The 20404-nt window shown below is 40.1% G+C and overlaps 1 protein-coding gene across 5 annotated transcripts in view; it reads right to left on the reverse strand.

Moving 5' to 3' along the window:
• Fndc3a (fibronectin type III domain containing 3A) overlaps nt 1–20404 on the reverse strand; it is a 153959-nt gene that overhangs the window by 43026 nt on the left and 90529 nt on the right. For 3 of the 5 annotated variants that reach the window (XM_027390163.2, XM_035453295.1, XM_035453293.1), the window contains one exon: nt 5430–5506. The exons of 1 other annotated variant lie outside the window; for it this stretch is intronic. In XM_027390163.2, the coding sequence (XP_027245964.1) occupies nt 5430–5506 (77 nt within the window). Of the gene's footprint in view, nt 1–5429; nt 5507–9761; nt 9899–20404 lie in introns of those variants that run through there. One more of the 5 variants, XM_027390165.2, reaches the window with a different exon arrangement.

Below are 20404 nucleotides of genomic sequence, written 5' to 3' on the forward strand. Positions count from 1 at the left end.
TCAAGTCTCCAGAGGCCTAGCTGCTAAGAAGCAGCTAGTATTCAGACACTGAATTCACATCAGCTGGGACTCTGGCTGGGAGGAATATAAGAAAAGCAGTAAGTTAGTCTGTTAATAAATTAAACAGATACACAGCATCAACAGTGCAACTCCCTAAGCACAGATACCTTCCAATCTTAATTGGGAAAGCCCTGTTCCCTCTATTGAAGGCAGAAAAAGTTGTATTCAGTATTTGACATTTTATAGTGGATATGTGCTTCCTGGCCACAACCAAACTCTAAGGTAAATCTGTTTTATCTGTTTTGCTTTTCTCCCCACCCACCCCCTTCCTTAGTGCCTGGACTAGCACTGGATTTTTTTTTTTTTTTAAGAAATGATATGATTAGAAATATAAACATTCAATTCATTTAGAAAGTTTACTTCTTCTGTCCTCATCACTACTGGATTCGGAGTAACTTCCTTAAATCCTTGCTTCCTCCCACATTTGGTAACCAAGTTCTCCACCTTGAAGTTCTTAAATAATAGTACTAGTTAGCAAGTCAGCATGGCCCCCTTCCTCTCATCCTCATATGAACCCCTGTACATTCCCTTCTAGTCTTCCCAGAGCCCTGCTTTCCCAATTTGGATGTTTTCCAGGAGCAGTTAGGCTGCAGAAGCTTCAAAGAATGTACTGAATCACCACTGGCCGCTGACACAATACAAACTGAAATAGCAAGCACAGCTTGAAGGAGTAACTTGAAACAGATAATTAAGCTAACATGGTCTTTCCACACTTTACAAAATCTACAAGCCCCTCCCAGAGGAACCCTCTTGTCTGAACAACCACCCTCTTGCCACTAAAACAAACCAAAGCATTAGCAGTTAAGGGAGGTCTGCTTTAATCCTGGCTAGCTTTGAGCATTGTCTTCTTGCCTCCACTGCTCAAGCCCTGAATTAGTTATGAGCCACAATGTCTGGCTCAAGAAGACCATATACATGTGGAGGCCAGTGGTTGACATCAGAGGTCTTCCTTAACAGACAGATGCCCACTCTATTTACTAAGGCAAATCTCTCACTGAACCCAGTGCTCCCCGAGTCTGAGGGTCTAGCTACTCAGCTTGTGCTGGGTTTCAGTCTGTCTTCCAAATGTTGGGATCACACCTTACTTTTCCTTATTAATTTATTTTTCTGTAGGTGCTAATGATTTGAACTCTGGTCCTCAGGTTTGCCAGCAAGCAGCTTTACCACTAAGCTATCTCCTAACATGCGGAGAATTTGATGTTGCCATCCAGGAGTTCCAGTCACATGGTGTATAGACTATTCAGTAAGTCATTAGCTTCATTTCTAAAATATCAAGTTATTCCATCTTGCAATGCAAGGTTCTTAAGGAATAAGTGAACTGCAGTTCTTTTGTTCTTGTCACCATTTGCTTTCTATGTTTTAATCTGTTTTTTTTTGTTGTTTGTTTGTTTGTTTGTTTTTGGAGACAGGGTCTCTCTGTATTGCTTTGGAGGTTGTCCTGGAACTTGCTCTGTAGACCAGGCTGGCCTCGAATTCACAGAGATCCGCCTGCCTCTGCTGGGATTAAAGGTGTGCGCCACCAACACCTGACTTAATGTGCTTTGTTAAACTTTACAATTCTTTCACTCTATTCCCCATTTGCTATCTTAACTTAGTAGGCCATATTTCTGCCTCTAAGTTGTATGCCAATCTCTTGCAACCTTCCCTTTCCTGTTAAGGAGTATTAATAGCTTATTATTACCCCTAACAGAAGGGGCAGGCTCCACAAACAGCTACACCATTAATGAGAAAGGTACGTACGTGGTCGGTCTTGGCTTACACACCACAGAGTCTTTTCTAAACTACTGGTCTGACCTTAGGCTTTCTTCCTGCTTTTTAAGGACAAACACACTAGGAATCTTAACAACTGAGGTTGCTCAGAGTGTAACATGCTAAAAGGAGACCAGACAGTGGTTACTAAAGTGTGTGCCATTTTACTCCTGCCAAGCCAAACCACTTGCATTTTCCTATAGCCATGCATGTGTCTCAATTCTTCCTCCTCCTACTGGTTTCTTGATTTGCTAGCACTACGTTCATGTGTCAAGTTTTAGACCATGTGTCAACTGATTAGCTGTGAGTTCAATGTAGATCTTACTATTGTTGTCTAGTACAAGAAATTATTTGTCACAGAATGAGAGTATCTTAACAGGGATATTAGAACCCGAGAATATAGTCTTACTAGATACACATTTCAGAAATCTGAATTTTTGTTTTTGGATTACCTCATATACTTCAAACTGATAAATTTCCTAGAGACAATCCTGATTTTTAAATTAATAGTAGTAATAAATTCACTAGCTTCCTACAATGCTTCAAAAAAGATTATGATTAAAACTTATCAATTTATTTGACAAATACTTATAGAACATCTACTATAGCTGAGTACAAGAATGTGAAATAAAATAAAAGGCAGCTCTTATCTCCAAGGAACTTAAGACCTCATGGGCATAATAGAGGAAAAAAATAGTATAAATAACATGATTTAGGGCTTGAAAGATTGACAAAATTTTTAAATGGGGAATTAACATTTTCTAAACAAGAGCTTTATTAAAAACATGGAGAAAGAAAAACAGTAAGTACCAGAGGTATTGCAAAAGCGAGGTACTGTTGGAAGTATCAAGGGAACATGGGTGGCAAACCACTCATCAAGAAATTTATACTTCGGTCGGTTTCCAAGGAGGTGCTCTAAGGAGCCATCTTAGGCGCTCAATCTAGATGATCGATCGACTTCTGAGGATTTATGGTAGGTGTTTGGTACCAAGGATATAATGACTGGAGTACCTATACCATCTAGTTAACTTTGACCTTACTCTATTTTTATTCAGCTCTGCTAGCCTCCTAACTGTTCCTAGGCATGGGATACACCTTCATTTTAGGTCATCAGCAATAGCAGTTTGTTTCTAGAATCCTTTCTCACTAGATAGAGGCAAGGCAAATGCCTACCTTTCCTTAGATTCAGCTTAAGTAATACCTTCCCTGTGCGGCTTGCTCTGCTGTGCTATTTTAAAATACAACCAGTCTACTCTATTTTCCTTTTTGCCCTCACTCTCCTCTTAATATACTCACTTGTCCACTGAGTGTTTTTTGTTTGCTTTTCCAATCTTGTAAACTTCAGAGGGAAGTAGAGTCTTGCTTTTGTCATTCTCAAAAGTGGCTGATATGCATCACTATACATCTGGAGAACATGGATGCACAAGAGTTGCTAAACCTCATCATCTTCCTAAGAAATAAAACTAATTAAACTGTGATAAACATGGATGATGTCCAGGAGAGGCCAGTAAAGGTTTGGAAAATCTGTTTCTATATTTATAATTGAGTGAAATGAGAAGGTTGAGAGTTTTCATAAAAACAAGAAAGTATTGTAAGACAACAACATAGACCTAGCACAGTGATTAATTCCAGCACTAGGAGGCAGAGGCAAGGGGATCATGAATTCAAGGCCAGTCTAGGATACATAGTGAGACCTTGTCTCAACAGTAAGTCAAAACCAAACCCCAAATAAACAATCACTACCACCACCAACAAAATACAAACAGCAACCACCTCTACAAGAGTACCTTCTAACTGGAACAACTGTCTCACTCCTATGTCTAGAACTTGTGACACAGCTTGGCAACAATACCACTCAGTAAATGTTTGAAGTGAATTATGCTAGAGAACAGTCTCTATATAAGTGAACAAACTTCTGAGAAAGAGCAACAGAGCAGCAGAAGAAACAGACATTATGTCAGCATAAGCTGGAGGAAATCAAGTCAATGCAGTCTAAATTTTAAAGGTCCCAGAGAACAGGCAAGAAAAAAGCCTTTAGGTCTGGATGCAGTTAAACCTGTATGTAGAACAACACAAACTCCTATCAATGAAGGGCTCAGTGCATGAAACTCAAGTAGTCAAAGTGACCAGAGGCTATTCTAAAAAGACTACAGGGTACTTTTAAATTCGAAATCTCATTTGTCATCATCTCATTACAAGGAGGGCACCGAGAGTCAAGAAAGTTGATAAGCCCAAATCCCTACAGCCAGCAAAGGTCTGAGATAAAGGATCCAAGCTTTTCTGACTCTCAATTCCAGGCAACTTCTGCCCTCCCCATAAAATTCCTGCTGTTACACAGAGGCATGTTTCATAAAGCAAGCAAGAATCCACCAAATATCCTTCAGAGGTCTGCTCTAGCCAGGGAGGCTATAAGAGAGGGTTTACAGAGTACTTAAGTGCAAACTTGGTTCTTCGATGAGAATATGAGTATTCCCTAATAGGGATCTGGCGAAATGAGCACCAGCCACAGTGGAAGACACTGTGGTTGTTTGAATGAAAATGCACCCCACCAGGCCCATAAGGAGTGACACTATTAGAAGGTGTGGCCTTGTTGGAGAAAGTGTGTGAGTGAGTGTGTGTGTGTGTGTGTGTGTGTGTGTGTGTGTGTGTGTGTGTGGTGGGGCGGAGTGGGGAGGGAATTAAGGTTTCAAATACACAACCCAGGCCTAGTGTGTCTCTGTCTTCCCTCTGCTGCCTGAGGCTCTGGATACAGAACTCCAAATGAATTCTCCAGCACCAAGTCTGCCTGTGTGCCACCATACTTCCTGCCATGATGACAATAGACTAAACCTCTGAACTGTAAGTCAGCCCCAATTAAATGCTTTGTTTTATAAGAGTTGCTGTGATCACGTTATCTATTCAAAGAATACAAACCCTAACTAAAACAACACTGAATATCTCAGTTCTACAATTTAATTCCATTTCCCTGCATATGCAATCTAGCTAAACTTCATTTAAGTCAGAGCTTAGCAATTCATGTATGTGTGGACGAGCAGTTATCTCCTCAGTCTCCATGGCTGTAGGGAAGGGCTATGGTGTGGATGGGCAGTGACCTCCAGAGACTCAGGACTGCACACTTCAGTGCTCTTTTGTGCGAGGCAGGTATAGTGTTATATTCCTGCGTTCCATTTCTCAGGAGACTGACCAGGAGGACTGTTAAGTCTGAGGCCAGCCTGGGCTATGCAAGGAGACATGAGAACAAATCCTATTCACCATAGTATGCCCATATAATTACTGATAGTACCTGAAAGCCTTTATTTGAACAAGGCTGGAAGCACTACCCTGGCTTTCTTTAAAGTCAATAATCTAAAAAGCTATGTGCTGATAACTTAGTTACACAATTTGTATATTCAAGGAGACAAAACCCTGAATTTTCCTTTGTAATTTAATGCCCAAAGACAACTCTGAGTGGTGAGTACTACCAATGTTTTTTTTTCCTTCTTTCCTCAAGTAATAAAATATTTTAAATGGAAAAACAGAAGATACTGAGCCAGATAACATCCAGAACTTTAACAGTGTATTTTCACCAGAATCAACATCATTAGGTACACATATAAGGATATATAACACAAAAAGCATACCTGTGGGGCATATCCAGGAGGCACATAAATAGGAGGCACGGAACCATTTGGGGACATCATTGGAACCTGAGCAGGACCTGAATGGGTTACAGAAATGATACAATAATGCATTGCTGTTTAGCAAGGAGAAGTGGAGAGCAATATGACTACTTCACCTAAGCTAAACATTAAGCCAACAGTGGCTGTAATATAATACCATGGAAAGAAATGAAGATTACCAAATTTTTATATAACATTTCCTTTATATTTTTAGATAACATTTTATATAAATGTTATTACATGTAAGGTTTTATGTAACATTTACTTTAGAAGTGTACAGATTATCTTTTAAGAAGTGTACAGAGCCGGGTGGTGGTGGTGGTGGTGGTGGTGGTGGTGGTGGTGGTGGTGGTGGTGGTGCATGCCTTTAATCCCAGCACTCGGGAGGCAGAGGCAGGCGGATCACTGTGAGTTCGAGACTAGCCTGGTCTACAAGAGCTAGTACCAGGACAGCCTCCAAAGCCACAGGGAAACCCTGTCTTGAGAAAAAAAAAAAAAAAAGTGTACAGATTATCTTTCAAGTACACTTACATTTCCCAAACTTGCCCAGTGCTTGCACTAACCTGAGAAATACTTAAGACCTAAGATTTACAGGCTCTCCAATAGAAATGCTCAGTTGGTTTATAATCTCAAATCATTATATTTACTGTACAAATACCCCCAAGGGACTCTAATGATTGAGCAAGTAGGAAAATCAAACTGAACTTTGTATTTACAAAAAAGTCATCAATTAGAAATACAAAAGGAACCCCTCCCACACACAAATCAACAAAACAGGCTGGCCAAATGGGGAATAGCAAGAGAAGAACCATAAGGCTCTTTGATGGGTTCTTTGCAGTGTGGGGTGGTCCTGTCCCTGGGGCTGAGAACAGTCAGAGGGATGTACATGAGCATTAGACTGTAAATGTTAAAGTCTCTGAGTACAGGGACATTCTAAACAAGAAACTTGAACTTCACTGGCACTTTATCTTTTACTTTTATGTTGTCATCTTTCATGATAACCTTTATAAATACTATCTTATTCTCTTTTCACCTTTCTGGGAATAAAATAAGCACTTTTGGAAGGTTTTATTCTTTCTAATACAAAAACCTTACTTGCTTTAAATAACTTTTTAAATAATACCCCATCTTCAGATCTTGTCTCCCAGTAACTTTAGACTGCAGTGTCCCATATACACCAGTTTTTAATCATTTGAATTTTTATTTCCTTTATTTATTTATTTTAAGGAGCAATTATCTCTTCTAAGAAAAGTATCAGAACTGGTCAAAAAAAAATGTTCAGGATGTTTAGAATTTAAATCAGACAGTGAGGGGAATGTCACCACTGTCAGGCCACCAGACTGAAGAGCACACAGGTTCCAGCAAGTCCTGAGGGATTCCAGTCTTTCTTGGAGGCGGGGGTGGGGGCGGGGGTGGGGGGGTGAGGACAGAATAACCCAGGGTGATGGGGGAAGTGAAAGAAGAAAAACAGAATATTAAAGAAAATGGACTCTGAGAAGAAAAATACTAAATCACAGCAAATGAAGGGAAATAAAGAGAAGGGGGTAGGAAAAGAGGAAGAAGAGAAAGATGAGAGAGAGAAGCAGGAAGAGGGAAAACATGAAATGAAGAAAAAGAGGGAAAGTAGGAGAGAAAAGAAAAGGGATGGTGGAACGGGGAGGGGAGAGTTAGGACAGACAGAGTGGTTACTAGAAAGCAAGCAGAGGCAACGCAGACTTCTGCAGTACACTATGGACGTCTGTATAGATCACAGCAATAACACACTCTCCCCAGAGGGTGCCCGGCAAAAGCATGGAGCTGCAGTGCTCAGGGCCTGGCTAGCCACCGAGGAACATCACAGCTCCAAAATACATTAAGTTCTTCTGAATGTTATCTGCTAAAAGATATATTTACTTATTTAATGTGTGAAAGTTTTTTGCCTACATGTGTACTGGTCTACCATGTGTGTGTCTGGTGCCTGTGAAGGTCAGAAGAGTGTTGGATCCCCCAGAACTGGAGTTATGGATGATGGTTGTGAGCCACCATATGGATGCTGGAGACTGAACCCAGGTCCTCTGTAAGAGCAACCAATCATCTTAACCCCAGAGCCATCACTCCAGCCTCCTCTAAATATTATTTTAATCATAAATCGTAAGCTACTAACACTATATGCCAGGTCTTTAATGTATTTTTCTCTTTATAATCATTTAATCAAGCAACTATTTTTATCATTACCCATTTCCAGACAGAAAATGAGACAGAGGGAACTTAAGCCTGCCCAAGTGGCAGAGCCGGAATTAAAAATACTAAGTTTCATTTCTCAGCATATACATCACATGAACACTGAAATGCTATTCATTGCTGGTAACTGCATATATGAGGTCTTGCCTCTAAAGGGTTTTGTTTTTTATTTCCTTGAAAACCATGAGTGAAAGCAGGAACACAATTCTAAATTTAAGTAAAAATTACCTATTAGTTTACTAAATAACACTTGTGAGAGCCCTCTTTAAATCTTCATTCAAAACCCACTTTTCTGCTCTCTGGAGAAATGGGAAGTTGTACACTAATGTTCCTTTTTATTCATTAACTAATTTACATAAACCAGGAACTAGCTTTCCAAATTCTAAGAACTGGCTTAGATATTATTTATAAAATGTGAAACTTGGTTGAAAAACAAAGAATTTATTGAAAATTGTATTTATTTTTTTAATAAAGGAAATTCTCCCTTGCTGAGCTCCATGTGCTAAAGCTTAGACCTCAGGCCCTTTGTACCCACTGCAAAGTTTAATCTTGTGTCAAGCCCAGTCATTACCATTAGACAGGGACTGACGAAGGCAATGTGGAAATAAAACAAAGCAGACAGGCATCTTCAAAAGCAGAACTGCTGTTTACTCAAAACAATTAAAATAGGTGGTTTTGTTTCTACTTAGCTATTAGAATAGTAACTTCTACCTGGTGACGCCATTGTAGGACACAGCTGCTGCAGGGTGTCCTCCTTTTACTAGAAATGAGACTATAACTACATAAAATACTGCAGTTACAATTCAAAGAACACTGCACTCTGTTCTGTTTGTTGTTTGTTGTGAGACAGGGTCTTCTTAGGTAGCCCAGGCTGGCCTCAAACTCACCATCCTCCTGCCCCAGCCTCCAGAATGCTAGTGTTACAGGCATTTATCTCCATGCTCAGCTCACATTTTACTTTGGATAGCTGCTAAAATAATCCATCATTTAGTTGTAAAATGAAGTAGCACAAAAACTCCTTTATGATGTGATCATTTAACTACTTAAGTAAATTTTCTAATTAGGAGGCAGAAATGCCACATGGTTAGATTTTTAAACGGCAATTTACCAGTACAACACACAGAATCTAAAATATTGGTGGGATATATTCAACACTGAGCACAAACCTGCCACACCCCCAACTGATAAACAGAAAACACAGTATATTCAGATCCAAATGCTAACAGCACCATATTGCTTGTCCTGTGTCCACAGTAACAAAACTCTTTATTAGAAACACAAATACCTGATTACCTCCTAGGTCCAACAATACTTTGTAATTCAGGAAGTTCTAGATTAACTACAAACTGTCTTAAATTTGTATGCAGCAAAGCAGACTGTGTCCAACCTGCTATAAGGGAGTGCATAAAATGTACACCGGCACAAGAAAGCTTGAACAACTGTGGGTAAACCTAACAGCTCCTTCCGAATTTACAAGCTGTGAGCAAAATTTATCTCAAAGCACAAAGTGATTTCATTACTGTTAAGGGTGTTTATTTCACAAACCAGCAAAAGAGGGTACAATTCTATTTGGCATTTGCCTTAAATCTGAGAAACTCTCCCACCCCACACCCCAATTCTTCAAAGTGTCACCAATAACTTAATGACGAATTCGTTTCACCCAGCATAAAACTAATTGCTTCCACATTAATCTACATTTACATTCAGGAAATTTCATTTTTAAAGGAAAAAGCAAAACTACAAATTTGTCCAAGCATTTAAAATTAAATATGCAACGGGCTGCTTACTTGCTGGCGTGCACAATGGCTTCCAAATTATCTGATGCCAATTTTCAGGTCAGTTTTAAAAAATGAAAACCCGAATAAAATCAAGAGGCCAGAGGGGCATGGTGTGAAATATAAAATCAGTCTAGTTCATCCAGTCGACTATTTTCATAACCGCAGAACAATTTAGAGTGTTTTTACAGCGAACAGATTTGGCATCTATTAAAAACCACACAACACGGCTTTAGGTAAATACAAAGCTTGCTATGTTTTAAAATGAAAGCGAATGCTCAAAAACAGCAAATCTTACCACTCATTTTGTTTCTACAGGATACAGGAGCAGCAGCGGACAAGAAAAGCCAACAAGGAAACGGCGCAGTACACGTTAGCCGCTTTAATTGGAGAACAGTTTCGTTTTTTTTTTTTTTTTTTTTCCTCAAAGAGCCTTTGACCGAGTCACGTGACAGCTATCACATGACCTACAGTGAACCGGGAAAGACCGGCAGAGGAAACAGCGCCAAGGGTCCTGCTTGGGAGCTACTGAAACCAAACCATTAAAAGGCGTCTCCAGCTGCTTCTCTGAATGCATGGCGCTCCGCCTTCCTGAAGAGCCAATGTACATGCTCATCAAAATAAACCTTACGGAGACGTATTCGATGGAAAACCACTCCCTTTTTTGTTTACAGGTTTATTCACCCACCCTGCTGCTGGCTTTTACCCACAAAGTTTGGGGTAAATTAATTTCAAAGCCTTAATCCAAAATGTGAATGTATAACCATCTGCATTTCATGCTTAATCTTTAGGAATGTCTATAATACACAAAGAATCGCCCACACAATAGGCATGGATGACAAGTTCCTTAAAGGTGGAATTTATTTCATGCTATTTTTTCCCCTCGAAAGCTGATGCAGGTTTTTACTTTTATTATTGGTTTACTTTCTTTTTTATGATTTTTAAAAATAAGACTTTGATCATTAAAGAATAATGCTTAGTGGATAGCATTGTTGTTCATAATTACAAAATATGTGAGTCATCCAAAATTAGTTAGATACCAGGAATGTGACCTATACTCAGTTACAAGTTGGGAAAAACTGAGATTTTTCTGGAAGGTCTTTTCATTACTTACGATCCCATGTAAAATCAAATTAACAGCTGCTCACTCGCACATACAAGTAATGGGTGGGATCTGTGACAGGCAGCAGAGCAGGGCAACAGGGTTTGGACATTGAGCTATGCTTACAATCAGCCCCAGGACTTACCAGCATGGCAGTTTACTACTGTTCTTTGACTCTCTCCCACAGAAAGGTTCAGCTGGTCAACCTCAAAGCACAGTTGGGAGAATCGAGTTTGCTAAACCAGGGCAACTGGTTGTTGCAGCTCAATAACTGACAGCTATCGTAAGTAAAAGTATGATTATAGACTTTCAAAACACATGATTACACAGAAGAGAGGGGCCATCCTGAGTATCCTGCTTGGTAACTGAAGTAGTGGCTTCATTACTAGAGAAGCAGCCGCCAAGGACAGCTAAGTAACTGGTCAAGGGCACACAGGCAAAGGCGGGGTTGTCTCACATGATAATTAATTTTCAAGTGCAGGCCCTGTCGAAAGGCCCAGTGTCTCCCCGAAGGTTAAAAACAGTAGGGCAAGACACAGCTAGGGCAACAGGTTAGTGCGATTTTAAATTTCGTATTTTCAACTTTACCAACAATGTCACAATTGCTCAGGAGCCTACTAATGGTAAAGGCTGCCCTGTATTCCTAGTGATTACGGAGCTACTCTTCGCTCACTCAAAGAAGTCACCATAAAATCAAAACAAATCTTTATGTGCTCCTTGCAGCCACCACTCTTCATAGCTAATCTTTTCTTCTTTTTTCAGTTTTTCGAGACAGGGTTTCTCTGTGTAGTCCTGACTGTCCTGGAACTCTCTGTAGGCCAGGCTGGTCTTGAACTCATAGAGATCCGCCTGCCTCTGCTGCCCAAGTGCTGGGACTAAAGGTGTGTGCCATCACTGGCCCTCTTTGACTTCTTATCTCCACAGTTTTCTAGTTGAGGAGTGTAGTAATGGTAGCGTGTTTTGTGCTTAGCTACTAGCCTAACACTACACAAGGACCCAGGTCAGACTCTAGTATCAGGAAACAAATCTGAAAGAAAAAACAATCCTATATCTAGCCAATCTAATTTGCTTAACTTTGAGACTTATAAAATTAGATAGTATTATCTTCTGTAACTTCATCTGCCACATGCATTTGGGATAGGTCAGTAAATGAAAAATGGATAAATCTCCTTTACACTGGAAGAGATTGCTCAGTGGGTGAAGGTGTTTGCTGTTAGTGCTTGACAATCTGAATCCAATGCCCAGGATCCACATGGTGAAAGAATAGAACTGGACTCCTGCAGATTGTCCTCTGACCCCACATGTGTGCCTTGGCATGTACAACCCACACCATTTAAAAAATTTTAGGTAATAAATACATGAAAAATATATCATGTATGTTTGCAAGTATGTGTGCTGAAAACATGTCTGAAGTTCAAAAATAATGATATAACAAAGAAATAAGGCAGGGTAGGATGGGTGGCTGGGTACCAAGAAGTGTTTGGCAGGGCTACCTAAGAATTGAAAATCAAAATGGTGTTCAGTTTCAGTTTCACCAAGAAGGTAACTTCTGAACAAAGATTTAAGGGTGGGAATGAGTCACATGGGTTTCTAGGGAAAGACCATTTTCATAGAGAGAGCAACCAGTACAAAGTCCCCAAGGAGGGCTATGACAGTCACACTCAGCTGCAAGAATACTAAAGGTACCAGAAGAGCATGACCAGGGAGATGGAGAGGGACAAGGGGAAATAAGATTTCCTTGGGCCTTGTAGCACACTGTCAGGTCTGGCTTTTACTGTGAGTGAAACACATAGACACTGGCGGATTTAAGGCATTGTCTGAATTCTATCTTTAAAAGTTCATCTAACACATACACATTGCTTGTGGGACTATGGTACAACACTTGAGAAAAGGAAAGATAAGCAATTTTATGTAGCCCATGACCCAGAATGGAAGCCAGCAAAGAACTGGATCTTATCTATAGCAGACATTTGCATGAGCATCAAAGTGGATGAAATGGGCCTGGGCACAGTGAGATGACCAGATTTGGATATGCTACTTTTAAGATGTTTAGGAGGCATCAGGACATATGCCTCATGTAACAGATCACTGGCTTAACTATTCTGGGATTCAAAAATATACTTAGTCTGAGAGATAAATTCCATTGTCTCTGATAAATGGGCATTTAATCCCCAAGACTTGCTAACATCCCCAAAGGAGAAGTGGATATAGAATAGACTCTAAAGGGGAGATTTCTGTAGGTCTCTTGGCCCACATCTTTCTGTACCCAGAAAGAGAAATGCTGGATTTAGGATTATATAATTTTTATTTTTTGAAGGGCAGTGCGAAATCCTTTCCCTGATGTATTAATTTACATTCCTTTCAGCAAACATTGCATAAGAGGCTCTATCAATTCATTCTCACTACTACTTGGAATGTGGATTTTAAAATGTGGCCAATATTGATGTATTCTTATTATACATTACCTAGTCTGTTTTTCATCTTTGGATTTCTATATGGGTTGCCTTTTAAAATTAGATTTGTAAGATTTGAGTTTTCTAAATACTTATTCCTTTCAGTTAAACTGCCTGTAATAATCTCCCTAGTTTATTACTTTTCATATATTTTATGAAAGTGTACAAAAGTTTCTAATTGGAGTGAAACATTATTTGACAGCACCGTTTGTGTCTAAAGACAGCTGCACTCCACAGTTAGAAAATTAATTTCCCTCATTATTTTCATGTTTATCCTTACTCAATAGTTGCCTTTAAGGTAAAGTATGAAAAGATGGTATGATTCTATCAATTCAAATGGAGAGCTAATGGTCCAGCCATTGTCTCCGTTTTTCACTGCAGAGAGCAAACCTCGTCTTGTGAGCACATAATGCCGACAAAATCATTACCACTCTACTGAGACTGATACTGGGAATAGTCACTTGACGAAACCAATTAACACTGCTGAGGAAACCTTGCTTCTCCTTCCACATCTAATCCTTGATTTTCAATCTTGAGTGTGCCATAACTTTCGAGTGCTTAGAGGCTTCTATTCTGTTTGTGTTGTTTTCCTGGAGGTCTGTTCTTGGCCAACTTTTGCTATTCTACATCGTCTCTCAGGATGACCTTCCTTACATTCATAAAAGCTTTCGATTCTGCACCTCTGTAGGCTTTCTTCTGGGCTCTAGATCTATAATTCGAAATTCACATCAGTCATTTTCCTATCAATACACACTCTTCCTTCTTATGGTTCTATTTTAACAGAAACTTGACAGCAACACTAGATTTTATTTTTCCCACTGACCTCACACATCATTAACTAGGAAGTTATGTTGGCTTTATCCCTCAAATATCTCTCAAACCTACCTTCTTTCTTATTGCATTATTATTGCTACAGGAATAATAAGCTAAAACTATCCCAGTGTCCTCCTACTGGGTCTCCATGTCCCTAGTTCCTTGCAATAAACACCCCCTCATACTACTGGGAACATGAATTTAAAAACAAGCCAGCTTGTCTCCTCTGCTTAAAAATTCTTCACTGTTTATGAAATCAAATCGAAGTGATTACACTTAAGCTGATGAAATACAACTCTATTCTGGTCAATACTGAGTGAATATACTATTTGCCCCTTGCAACAAAATATTTTCAAACGAATTCTGGCATAATTTGATATTTTATTATAATTTTAATATCTCTATACCCTAAACAATAGCAATAGCTGTGGCAGACTTTTGTGGGGGCAGGTGAAGACCTGAGTGAACATGTCTTAAAAGAGCATGACCATGCGAAGGACCCCAATGCCTCAGACTCCTAGGAATGGCAAGGCCTTCCTGGGTCAGGCTTAGGGGATGGCAGAGCACTGACTCCAGGAACTATGGACAGTCAGCTAAAAACAGTGTGTACAGGAAAGTGAGTGCAGTTTCCTCCTTGAGGATGACTGCCTCCTGACAGTTCCTACAGAGACAACCTACTGAGGTTAGCTAAACCTATGCTCCCTCCCCCATGGTGATGCATGAACAAGCTGAGATTCCAGCAGAGTACACAGAGTGTCTGGCTCTTGTGTGTGTGTGTGTGTGTGTGTGTGTGTGTGTGTGTGTGTGTGTGTGTGTGTGTGTGTGTGTGTGCGCGTGCGCGTGTGGAGAGAGAGAAAGAGAGAGAGACAGAGACAGAGACAGAGAGAGACACACACAGAGAGAGACAGACAGAGAGCCTGTCTTTTCTTCATTCCTTTTCATCCTAGGTAGGTCAATCCCTAAGCCATGCAAGCCATGGCTGACTTTGGATCTGTCCCTCTGAACTCTTGTAGCTGTGGGACCTGAAAAGTTAAAGTATTATATCTTAGTTTCCTCAGATATAAAATAGAGACAACAGTTATTCTACTTTATGAGGATATAATGAGGGTTAAATTAAATTCATGCCTGTAAAGAACATCAATGCTTAGTGCACATACAGTATATAAGCCATGATCCCATAAGTAGTTGTATTAGCCCTGACAAGGGTGGTAGTTCAGTATAGCATCAAATCTTGTTGGCAGAAGTCAGTAACACCTACTGCAACAAAAAAAAAAAAGAAAAAAAAGAAAGAAAAGACCTTATTTGCTCAGAATCACTGGTAGATACAAAAGGAGAGCTGGGCATGGCAGTGTATTCAGGAGGCAGAGAAAGGCACATGTCTATGAATTCCAGGCCATCTTGATCTCAATAGAGAGTTCCAGGCTAACCAAAGCTACATTGGAAAACCTCTCAGCAAATAAACAAAACGTTTCCCCTAAAAACAATAAAGATATAAAAGAATAGGTATGTAATTCAATGAGTTATTCTTTAAATAATTTTTTTAATCTTGAGAATTTCATACATAAATACATTATATTTATTTACATCATTTTTGTCTCCCCCCCCCAAACCTTGCAACTCTTCCTGTGTTGTCCTCTGTGGTGGTTTGAAAAAAAAACATGGCCCCCAAAGGGAGTGACACTAGTGGGAGGTGTGGCCTTGTTAGAGGAGGTGTGTCACTGTGGAGGTGGGCTTTGAGGTGTCATCTATGCTCATCACACCCAGTGAGACAGATCACTTCCTGTTGCCTGCCAAGCTGTAGAACTCTCAGTTACCTCTCCAGAACCATGTCTGCCTGCAAGCTGCCATGTCCCACCATGATGATAATGGACTGAACCTCTGAACTGTAGCAAGCCACCCAATTAAATATTTTCCTTTATAAGAGCTGCGGTCGTAATGGTGTCTCTTCACAGGAATAGAAACCCTAAGACATTCCCATCCTGAATTCATGACCACTTCTATAATTACACACACACACACACACACACACACACACACACACACACACACACACACACACCTGATTCCAGTTAATGCTGCCTATGTACATGTGTTTAGGGCTAACCATTACAGCTCTTCATTTAGGGCTGGGGCCTCTTAAAGCTTTCCGTCTGCTCTGGCATGTGGATTTGTTAGTGGTGTGCACAGAGTTAGGGAGTACAGCAACCCTGTCCTATACAGAAGACAGTATCTTGTGCCAGTCTCCCTGGTCCTTTGCCTCCTACAATTCTCTTCTGTAATGTTCCCTGAGCCTTACATGGAGGGGCTGTATTGCAGAAGTTCCAACTAGAGCTGGGCACCCCATGGCCACTTAACCTCTGCATTTTGAAGAGTTGTGCATCTCTGTAGTAACCGCCATCTGTTGTAGAAAGAAGCTTCTTGGAGCTGGAGAGAGGGTTCAGCCATTAAGAGCACTGGATGCTCCTGCAGAGGACCCTGGTTTGCTTCCTACCACTCACATGGAGGCTCACAGCCATCTGTAACTCTAGATCCAGGGGATCTGATGCTGCCCTCTTATGGCCTCAACAAGCATCAAGCATATATGTGCTACACATGCACACATGTAGGCAAACCATCTCACATACAAATAATTTTTTTTTAAAAAAAAAAGCTTCTTTGATGAGGGGTGAGAATGGCATTTATCTGTAGGTATAAGGGTAAATATTAGAATATCACGAAGGCTACATTAAATTATGAAAATGGCAGCAGATGGATGTCCTTTAAGATGTCTGATCCCTCTAGCCACAGGTTGTTGGCTAAGTTTACAGATCAGGGATGAGCTCCTTCCTACTGAGAGGTCTTAACTTCAACCAGACAGCTGTAGGTTACTCCCAAGATACAAGTGTCACTATTGCACCCGTGGGGATGTTTTGCTGCACCATTCGTTGTGGATCCCAGGATTTCCAGCTGGGCAGGACTGTTGATTACCCTCTTGGCAGACTGCACAGCATTCTCTGATACTAACTGAGCTAATTCTCAGGGAGGTGGCTTCCAGGCAGTGCCAACTCCAAGCCCTGTGATGGAAGTATGTGGTGTCTTTAACAATAGACCTTCAAATTGTGGGAGATAACCATGACAATGGCAATAAGCTTATACTGTTTTGAGGATCTCAAGGATACCTCATCTCCTGTCCATACCAACAACTCCAAGGGACATATCCCTTGTCTGGAATATCTTATAAAGAAAAAAGAAGAAAGGAAGGAAGGAAGGAAGGAAGGAAGGAAGGAAGGAAGGAAGGAAGGAAGGAAGTGATTCTATGGCTCCTATCACCCCATGTATGATAACTCTATTTGAATTGTGTGTGTGTGTGTGTGTGTGTGTGTGTGTGTGTGTGTGTGAGTGTGCACAGACATACACACATACACACATACTCTCAAGGACTTTTTGAAAAACGTTAGTGTTATTTATCCTACCACCCTCTGACTCCCCCTCTCTATTAGCTTTACTCCTTCCCCATACCAAATTAAGTCACCACCCTGTTTCCCCCCTCATTTCCCTCTGCATAGCATCTGTGTCCCACTATCCCCCTTTCTAGGACTCCTCCTTCCTCCCACCTGCAATGCTCCCTCTTTCAAATTTTCTGGCTTCTGTGCTGACTCCCAAGCTATACAATCAAATCCAAAGATCAGAGACAGGATCCACAAATACAAAACAACAAACAGCATTTGTCTTTCTGAGTCTGGGTTACCTCAGAGTATTTCCAGTTCCATCTATTTGCCTGCTACTTTCATTTCTGTTTTTGCTTTTTTTCTTGAAATACCACTTTGTTTTTGTCCATCTGTCAATCAATTCAAAAGTATTAATAAAGTAGTATAACATGCTATGTTTCCAGAACATGGGGGGTAACAGTCCAGTAGTAAGCACAGATAGTAAACAATCATGTTTTTCTTTAAAGCTGAATATAATTCATTTGTTTATGTACCACATTCATTATTCATTCATCATCAGACAGAAATCTAGGCTGCTTCTATCTCTTAGCTATTGTGACTAAAGCGGCAATAAACACAGCTGAGCAAGTATCTCTGTAGTAAGATATTTAGTCCTCTGGGGACATTTCAAGAAGTGTTATAAATGATCATATGACAGATCTATTTTTAGTTTTTAAGGTTTCTCCATACTGATTTCCATAATGGCTGCACCAGTTTGCAATCCCACTAACAGTGAATGAAGGTTCCCCTTCCCTGCACAATCAGCAATATTTCTCATTTGTTTTCTTGATCTTAGCTATTCTGACTGGAGTAGAATAAAATTTCAAAGTAGTTTTTATTTGCATTTCCATAACTGCTAAGTGAACATTTTTTAATGTTTAAAGCCATTTTTGTTTCTTTGAGAATTCTCTGTTCAGATTGACAGCCCATTCTTTAGTTGGGTCATTTGCTTTCCTGACTCTGTTTTTTGAGTTCTTCATATAGTCTGACTAGGAAGCCTCTACTAGATACATGCCTAGCAAAGACTGTCTGTGTGCTTCCTCTTCTCTCAGCCCATCATTTCCTTTGCTAGATGGAAGCTTTTGAGTTTTATGAGGTCCTGTTTATCAGTTCCTTAATTCCTGAGCAAACAGAGTCCTACTCAGAAACTCCTTTCTTATACCTATATGTTGGAGGCACCCTATGTTTTCTCCTAGCACTTTTGGCATTTCAGGTTTCACACTGAGGTCTTTGATCCATTTCGAACTGATTTTTGTGCAGGGTGATAGACACGTGTCTAATGCATTCTTTACCATGTGGACATCCAGTTTTCTTAGCATCGCTTATCAAAGATATTATTTTCCCTCTAGCATGTACTTTTGGCATCTTTGTCAAACAGAAGACATATGTAATTAGGTGCATTTGAATTTGGGTCTTGTATTCTGTTCCACTGGTCTACGTGTTTTTGTGACAGCACCAAGCTGCCTTCATTACTCTAGCTCTGCAGTACAACCTGAAATCTAGTGTGGGGATCCCGCTAGCACTCTTCTTTCTGTTCAGGACTGCTTTGGCTCTCTGCAGTCTTTTTTATGACCATGTGAACTTAGAATTTTTTTTTCTATTTCTGTGAAGAATCTGGAATTTTTATTGGTATTGTACAGAATCTGTAATCTTCTAAAGGTGGTCATTTTTACAATATTAATTGTACCAATCCATGAGCATGGGAGGTCTTTCCATTTTATAACATCATTTCATTTCATTTCATCAGAGAGATATTCAAAGTTTTCACTACAGATATCCTCCACCTCCTTGGCTAGGTTTATTCCTAGATTTGGGAGGAGGGCACTGCTGTGAATGAATGTTCCCATGATCTTTCTCAACATGTTTGTTACTGGTATATTGAAAAACTACAGAGTTTTAGAAGTTAATTTTGCAGGTCTCTCCATCCCCGTCTTGGCTCCTTTGCTCAACCCTCCTCCTTCTCTACAACTGAATTCCAGTAGTATGGTTCAGTGCTTAGATGTGGGTGTCTGTTTCTGCTTCGAACGGCAACTGGATGAAGACTCTCCTTCCTCTCGACCTGACCTACTGATAGAATGGAGACCCTAGTCATAAAGCTTGGGCAACAGCATTGGACCAAACCAAGCCCTCTGAGTGTGGGAGCCAACTAGGAGGCCAAGACAGTCTATGAACCAGTCTTTATCCCTAGAGCACAAATGGACTTTGGGGGCCCATTCCCTATGGAGGGATACTATTGCAGCCCAGATACAGCAAGGAGGGCCTAGGCCCTCCCCCAAACAATATGACAGACTTTGAAGGTTCTTGGTGGAGGGCCTCACTATCCGTGGGAAGGAGTCGGGGTGGGGGGGTTGGGTGGAGAACATGGGAGGATGGGAGGGCGAGGGAAGGGGGGATGGATATTTAAATATGAGTAATTAAAACATTTTTTAAAAAGAATGAAAAAAAGTTAATTTTGTATCCTGCTAGTTTGTTAACCTAGCAGGTGGTTATTCCTGGAAAATTTCTAGAAACTATGGTGGGTTTTTTGGGGGGATCTTTATATATAATATCTGCAAATGGAAATGATTTTGCTTTCCCATTTGTATCCCTTTTATTTCCTCCTCTTATTTGCTGTAGCTAGTGCTTCAAGTACTATACTGAAAATGTGGGGAGAATGGACAGTCCTAGCTTGTTCCTGTTTTTGACAAAATTGCTTCAAGTTTTCTCTATTTAGGATGATGCTGTCTGAGAATATGTGACATACAACTTTTATTAAGTTGAGGTATGTTCCATCTAGTTCTATTCTCTGTACACATACATGCTTTTACTTTTTTGCCTTAGAATGATGTCAGTCACTTTGCAGGTCAGGTTACACAGTTAACATTGTCTTTCTCTGTAACTTTCTCCTATTTAATACTAAGTTGTAAACTTCTAAGTATTTTACATTTTATGATACAGAACAATAGAAATAACTAAGCCTGATGTATTTTGGATTAATTGGGGATGGGAGTGAATAGAGCTAGGTGAAGTCAGAAGAACAGATATTAACCATAAGTCTGTTTTAATGCACTAGTTCTCAGGCATTTTAATTTATTCCAGTGACCACACAAATCAAATGCTGGTGACT

Source organism: Cricetulus griseus (genome assembly GCF_003668045.3).
Source record: "Cricetulus griseus strain 17A/GY chromosome 1 unlocalized genomic scaffold, alternate assembly CriGri-PICRH-1.0 chr1_1, whole genome shotgun sequence".
NCBI lineage: Eukaryota > Metazoa > Chordata > Mammalia > Rodentia > Cricetidae > Cricetulus > Cricetulus griseus.